General features: G+C 44.2%; 1 protein-coding gene across 1 annotated transcript in view; it reads right to left on the reverse strand.

The window, feature by feature from the left end:
- Nucleotides 1-2,737: 2,737 nt before the first annotated feature.
- Nucleotides 2,738-7,500, reverse strand: part of LOC130579159 (caspase-8-like) — a 5,572-nt gene continuing 809 nt past the window's right edge. The window contains exons 2-8 of the mRNA XM_057375755.1: nt 7,216-7,500; nt 6,691-6,796; nt 5,445-5,580; nt 5,240-5,355; nt 4,616-4,754; nt 3,169-3,670; nt 2,738-2,873 (exon numbers count right to left, since the gene is read on the reverse strand). Coding sequence (XP_057231738.1) covers nt 2,738-2,873; nt 3,169-3,670; nt 4,616-4,754; nt 5,240-5,355; nt 5,445-5,580; nt 6,691-6,796; nt 7,216-7,500 — 1,420 coding nt within the window. The remainder of the gene's footprint in view (nt 2,874-3,168; nt 3,671-4,615; nt 4,755-5,239; nt 5,356-5,444; nt 5,581-6,690; nt 6,797-7,215) is intronic.

The raw sequence follows: 7,500 nt of genomic DNA on the forward strand, positions 1-7,500 counted from the left end.
TTTAAATGAAAAATATTTAATTTTTTCATGTAAGTATTTATGTTTGTATGTACTTAGCTGTGCATGGTGTCTTGCCTAGCTATATAAGGTAAGAGTGAAAGGAGTAGTGCAATGTTGGTCTCCAGTAGACTGAGACAGGTATGTCTGCTGTGTCTGTAACTTCCAGAGAAATGAATTAGCARAAGCTTAGACAGTTTGGTATCAACAGAGAAGTGTGTAGCATGTCAAAAGTATATCCATTTTATGTGTTTATTGTAGGAMTACCTGTAAGTTACAGATAAATTTTTGAAGGTATTACACTGTGTTTCTAACTGGCTTCATTAGATAACTCCAGCCATTGGATCAGCAGAGTAGCAAATCAGCTAAGGCAGAATTCCTTTGGCAAACGATGGTTCAGGTAAAACTAAACTAAAAGCATAAAAATTAAATATGTGTTTCTCTTTGGGACATTTCCTTATTCCACAGCCCAACAATATAAATTGGTTCAGTTCAAACAATACTGTGGATGTCAAGAGGTTGGTTATTTCTGTAGGTGACATGTATCATCAGATTCTTTACATAAGGCAAAAAAAAAAATGGAAGAGCCTTTTATACCATGGTGTTTGTGTGTTATCCAGTTGGTTGATACCGTGGTGCAGTGTTGTTGAAATTCTGTCRTGCACTGATGCCTTTGTATGGTGATGCACATTTTGGATGTACATGCCTGGCTTGTAGTAACAGGGAAAATTGAGACTTCTTCCAARTTTACCATTTTGTGCAAAACCTAGAAGATAAACCTTTTTTTAATAACATGTGTTTCTGAGAACATTTTAGAAGTTACCATAGTTCTAGGAACTGATTTGGCTTTTGTTGTCTCCCACAAGAGAGGTGAGAGGTGACAAACTTGCATGACTGAGATGGCTGAAATCCTGCACCAGATCTTTTGAGTAGGAGGTAGACCTAGAAAGAATGGAGAATTRCATTTTGGCAAGGGTCTGTTGCCTTGCAGGTTTGAGTCAAAAACAGGTGCTAGAAAGGATTTACTCTGCTTGTGCAAGTTACAAGAGACAGAAGGAAATTCTTGTATTTACTTAATTCCAATTGTCTTAAACAAAGCACAGACTTAAAAGCTTTCTAGTTTCACTGTTAGTTTTTGATAAACTCAGTGATACCTTGCATGCTCAAAATACCTGTGATCAAAGTTAAACATCTACTGCAGTCCAATAGCAACAGAGAGGGAAGAAGAATAAGAGGGTTCAGGCTTCATTTGTCTGTTTTATGAGGGGATTACACACAATGTTTGAACAGTGTGGGACTTTCATGGTATTTTTTCCATCTTTTTGCACCATTGTTTCATAGAGGAATGTAAATTTGATAATAAACATATATTACATGCCATTTTTCAGTATATTGCTGACGTTCTGTGGTTTGTTCCAGATGTCATCTTCTCTACTACAGTGTTCTACAACGAATGTAAATTAAGGCTTATTTGTGGCTAAAATTTAGTGATTATTACACTGTACACAAGCTTAGTGGAGTGAGTTAATASCTGCAGAAGTGGTGGCTTTAGAAGGCAGTAACATGATTAAAAAAGTTGGATGAGGCTGTTCTGGGCTGTTGTTTACACCTACACAGGCACAGGTGCCAGAGGAGCAGCACAAGGTGCAGTCTGAGTTTGCACAATGTGTGATGCTCAACACATACAGCAAACCTGCTGCTGCACTTTGAAAAGCCYTCTGCTTGAGAATGAAAGTCTTCACAAGTGAAGAATAGCTCAGCAACCTCTGGACAGTGTTTGAGTGTCAAGCCTCACTTTTACCCAATCTGTTCACGTTTTCTGGTTCCTTGAGGGATTTTGTGTGTGGATGGGGGTGCTTGGGGTTTTTTTTCTCTCTTTTACAGCAGCTAGTGTGTTCCTCTAGCRTTACAGTGTTTACACTGCAGTGTTRTCYAACRCCACCATGGTTGTTTTTCATCTCAGTAGCTGATGTGAGCCCTATGTATTTGTGACAAAAWGGGGGTAGACATGGAAACTGTTCTGTGTGCATGCTTACCAAAGGAGGCAATATAAAGTGTTTTAAGGAGCTGGGTTCACCTTGTGACTTTTCCTGTGCTTAGAACTAAGACTCAAAGATCAGTGAGGTAAATTATCATCTTCWAACATGAAGCTGTACCAGAGCAACAGAGTTTCATGTGGAGACTACTCTATGTAGAGGATACTTTGAAATCCAGGTCACAGACACATCCTGCTTGGGGTGTACCAAGCCACTGAGAATGAATGATTTTAGGTGATGGGGACAAGTAACAAAACACACGGATGTGAGCTGATTATATCCTATAAAATGCACAGCACTCCCCCCTTTATTTTGCAAAAGTTATGCATAAAGGACAAAAGGCTTTATAAAGGTTGTCTTCTAAAACTAGCCTTGCGAAGATAACTTATGAAAGCAACAGCAGTGTGGTACAGCTGATATGAGTACACTCAGTGTATTTTAGGCAGCAAACCACATAGAGAGATCAGSTAAATAAACTGGAGATAAATCAAGAGACCAGCTCAGAGATGCTCTCATGTATAAAGTGTTAAACATATTAAYACAAATTTCTTAAGGCTTTTTCTCCTCAGTTGTATTTTCAATTAAAAGTATCTGCTCTTTTGGTAAGRGAAGATACTGAAAAGTCTGTTGTGTTTGACCAAATTGTGAGCTCAAACCAGCCAGTTCCAGGCTGCTGCAGCTCTCTCTGCCGTGCAGTTCAACATTTAGTTGAGAGGAAAGATGAGCCTTTTCCTCAGTGTGAAACTGGGCTGTGGCATCTGCTTCTTCGCATCCCGCTCACTAGTTTTTCTGCTCACTTCTTGATTTACTGCTGTCAGGATGGTGAGAACATCTTCCCCTCTGCAAAAACATGAGTACAGTTTGTATTAGAGACAGTTAACGTCAGCAAAATAACAATATACTCATATATCTCAGTATATACTAGTGCTAACAGCTGCTGTTTTTAATAGGCTTCAGAGCAGTTCCATGTTGCTCTGAACAATCTGTACAGTGCTGTTCTGTCCTACATTACTGTTCTCACTCCAAGTGAGTATTCCCTTGCCTATCATCCACCTCTGCATCTGAACTGAATTCCTGTTATCCAAGAAGAAAAATTCAAATGCTGCCAAAAACAAGCTTATGGAAACATAGGTACCGAGGACAGCTGTACTCCAAGTGCTGGCACAGTGCCTGTATGTACCAGGTCCCCTCCCTGGGACTTCTGTAGGAGACGTAATCCTGCAGGGTTGCCATGCCCAGGAGGAAATCTGCCTCTGGGGGGAGGCAGTCCAGCTGAAACCTTGCAGCTCGCTCTACAGAAGAATCTTGCTCTCCAGCATCTGTTTCAATGGTCACACCTTTATGGAAAGCATCACCTTGGCAGGCCTGAATAAAAAAGACTTTTGGTTTTCCAGCAAGTGAGCTGCAATTCCGTACGGTGAAAGCAGTAGTCAGTTCCCGGATCGGTACTTCCTCTCCATCAACACCATAGATAATGCCTTTTTTCCCATGAGACAGAATACAGCAAACAAAACAGTCTTTATCCTCATGGTCTTCACTCCGGAAGATGTTCACAGTCTTACGGATGTCTTCTGCAGTGAGGTCTCTGTATTCYTCTACTCTAAAATGAAGCTTGCTAAAGACATTCCTCAGAGCCGCTGGAAAGTGAACAGAAGGGAAATTGGAGACAATTCATTATATGAAAGTTGGACACTGCAATTGCAAATTTCTAGATATAACTGATCATCTGCTTCATAATTACACTTACATAGTTACATTCCTGGCCCAAAAATACTGTAGTGGTCTAATCACTAATCACATCTCTACTGAGTTCCTTAATTGTCATGAAAAGGCTTTCCACCATCTTGCCTCTGTCTGGAAAGCATGCAAAACTATTAAGAAACTCTATCTCTTTTCCTCACCCACTTCACAGCAAGTCCTTCACCTCTCACAAGGTGCTGGACAGTGCAATTGCTTTACCCAAGACAAGAGCTCTACACATTTGGGTGCTACCCATGTCATGCGAGGAGGAACTGTACTCTGACTTGAACTAAAGGTGGTGTTCAGTTCAGGGAGGGAAGGCCCATTGATGGATTTTATGTCTTGGCACAGACAGTGCAAATACAGCGATCTCAGAGACCCCAGGACCTGCCATGAGCTCTGGCTGCTGCAGGACAGCCTGCTAAAATCAGGGCCCCTGACTACTGCCATCCTCCCTCATGTTTTTAAAGACAGATGTTAATTAATCCGCAGTTCTGGTTCAGCAGTAGATGTTTCCAAATCTGCATGTTTTAGAATTARTATGCATATGGCTGATGCAAAGCTAGCCTAGCTTGTAAAGTCCAGGCTCAGGTTGCTGCTTAAGGTTGCAATAACTCCACTAAAACTGCAAAATGCTAGTGAATTGTTCGGTATCAGGCACTAAAACCTTGATTAGGGCTTGTTGATTACGGCTTGTCACCACAGTAAACAGAGCCAACTGAGCCACTACAACAAAAGYATCCTAGAAAGGSAAGACTGAAWTTCAGACCTTTAGYAYARAAAGACAARCAAGGTTTCCATTTTTAAAAGATTYGCAAACTCATCTTTAACATTCACTGTACCTGCATCCACRTCTGTCCCATTCCGATCCTTCATATGTTTGTGTTCCAGCACTCCTTCCCTRGCTTTTGCAAAATTGTGATTATTCATGATCAGGCACACTCCACAGGGTCGGCTGGTCATTCTGTAAGCTTCCAGCTGCTGAAAAGAAAGACCCCTGGTGAAACTCGTGCGCTCTGCTCCAGGCTCCTCAGCTGGGAGTGGCACAGCAGGGTACAGAGCCAGCTGGCCTCCTCTTCAGGCAGCTCTCCCTAAACAGCTCTGCTCCCTGGCAGTGCCCTGCCCCACTGCCTTTGGCACTCTGTGCAGGACAGGACTGTACTGGACAACCAAAGTCAGGCTCAGCCCACACAGGGTGCTCCGTTCATCCATATTTCCATGCCAAGCCAGCTGCCAACTGCCCATTTCCTGGTATAAACTCAGCCTACCTTGCTACCCTTGCAGAAGTTTCTGAAAGTACAACACTGCTGCAGCTGTGCCATGACATAGCTTCAGAATAAAGGATGCAGAATTGTGCATTTTTCTTAACAGTGCTTTTAACAGCTGGTCTTAGAACAACTGTTCACATCATGGAGGGGTGAACTCTTYTAAGACAAAATGATGATGTTTCTAAGAAATAAACTTACCAGGGAAGTGTCATGAAAACTGCCAGGAGGATCAGGTGCTCCAGATGACACCGGGTGCCACTCAGGGCCTCCTGTGCTGCTCCTCTCTTCCTCTGTGATGAGCATCTCTTCTTGACCTGCAAAGAATTCATTACTAGTCCTGTACAATACCTATACATCACTTCAAGAATAACTATGAGGAAGAGGCCATTTTGTTCTGTTTTACCAAATGGTTTTAATCCATCTTCAATTCTGTTCCACAGGCTGATGTTAACTCCTTCGCAGAGACGCTTCAGCATACTTAGATTGTCTTTTCCCAGAAGACCTTTCTTCTCCATCTCAGTGAAAATGTCGAGCATTGTCTGGGTGATCAGAAACACAGTTTGCTCTTGGGGCACATCCATGCTGCCACTGGGAGTGAAGCTGCAGCATATGGAGCTAAGCTTCAATGTAATGACAACACGTGTGACCCACAGAGTCAGTCCAGCTGACTGGGAGCTCAGTTGAGATCTCAGATGAGCCAGTTAATCCTAGTTCAACAAAACCTACAAATACTGTTAAATACAAACATCATCTCAAAACATACTCATTTCCCTTCAGTAGCTTAGAGGTGCAAAGATCGAATTAAAATCTAACCCAGGACATCTAACGTCATCAAACAGGAATATATAACAACAATTTTAATGACTGTTTTCATTCAACTTTCAGAGGCTATCTTGTACACTTAACTGAAACACAAGAATCACTGCAGTGACCATCTTCAGCAATGGCAAAAAGGGTATAACCTCACAAGATGGTGAAGAGGTTACTCTGAAGCAAAACAGGATTTGGGGACAAGGGACAGAAATTCATCAAACAGTGAGTGGCACAGTGGTCACCCCAAGAATTTACTAGAACAGCTATCACAAACCTCCCCTATAAGAAAATGAAGAAAACTTTGGACAGAACAGAGTAGCCAGCAGTCAGAACTGCAGGCTGAGACAGTATAAAAGCACTAGATCTCCTGTTATTTGTAAATTGCAAGCTCACTGCCCTTAGTGTTGAGAAGGATCTACCACTTAGATCTGTATTTTCTGGTTTTAAAAAGAAAATTATAAAATAATACCCACAGTGGGTGACTCTCTGTATTTGATAATGGCTTAGAAAGAAGCTGAAAAAAAAAAAGTGAGTTTGTTGGTCAAGATGAGTGAATGTGTTCATCAGTCTTTTGTTGATTAAAGCCACTGAATGCCCTGTGTGGTGTTTGGATGTGATAGCCTCAGTCACAGCTGGCTGTGACACTGCTGCAAAAGCTGTGCCCAACAGCAGCACAAACAAGTCCCATATGAACCCAGGGGCACCCTGTTTCTTGTGGTGTTTGCACTGTAAGAGTGACACCATAAAGAAGAGTGACACTCATTCCCCCATGAGCAACCCGACTGTCTCTATGGATTACAGCAATCATTCAAAAAAAGTATTAAAGACATACTTACAGTCTCAGGGGTCAGCTTGCTTTTTGGTAATTCTTCGACCAAAAGTAACTTGAAAGCCATCAGCTCATCTTCGGTGATGTCTTCAGACAGCTCAAAGAGCAAGTATCTACAGAAAGAAGTGGAGGGCACTTATTTCATCTTGTTTCCCAGCACAACTTAGCTCCGTACTATTGCACTGCCCCTACTGTCCGCCCCAGCACACATTCCCCTTTTTTTTTCCGTTTTAGGTGGGAGGCCAAGTCCCAGGGCAGCCCGAAGTCAAACCCTTTTCACCTGGGGTGAAACCAGATCTGGGCTCTCCCTAAGCGAAAGCCGCGCCGAAGCTCTGGGGCTCTGCGAGCACAGCCCCGTGTCCTCCCTGCCTCCTGCCCGGCTGCCATGGCCCCTCTCCGCACGCCTGCTCCCGCTTTCTCTGGGGCGTTCGCAGCCCTCAGCCTGTCCCGAGCACAGTGAGGCGGACACGCCAGCCCAGCCCAGCCCAGCCCAGCCCAGCCCAGCCCTGCCCAGCCCGGAGCCCTCACTCACCTGAGGGGCGGAACCCTCGCCCCTCCCGGCGCCCGCAGCTCCCTCTCCACCTGCTCCCGGCTGCAGCCCAGGTGGGCAACCAGGAGGTCGATGCGCCCGATGCGGTAGAGCAGCTCCCTGAGGAAGGCCAGGTTCCCCGCCTCCAGCACGCCCTTCTCCTCCAACGCCTCGAACAAGTCGTGCGGGCTCCGGGCGGCTTCCAGCCTMCTCCGGGGGACGTGCTCCCGGCTGAGGAACTTGAGCGCCGCCAGCTCGGCCCCGTCCAGCTCCTCGCTCACCGCCAGC

This window comes from Malurus melanocephalus, unplaced genomic scaffold (genome assembly GCF_030028575.1).
Source record: "Malurus melanocephalus ecotype Western Australia unplaced genomic scaffold, MMel_1.1 scaffold_257, whole genome shotgun sequence".
Classification (NCBI taxonomy): Eukaryota; Metazoa; Chordata; class Aves; order Passeriformes; family Maluridae; genus Malurus; species Malurus melanocephalus.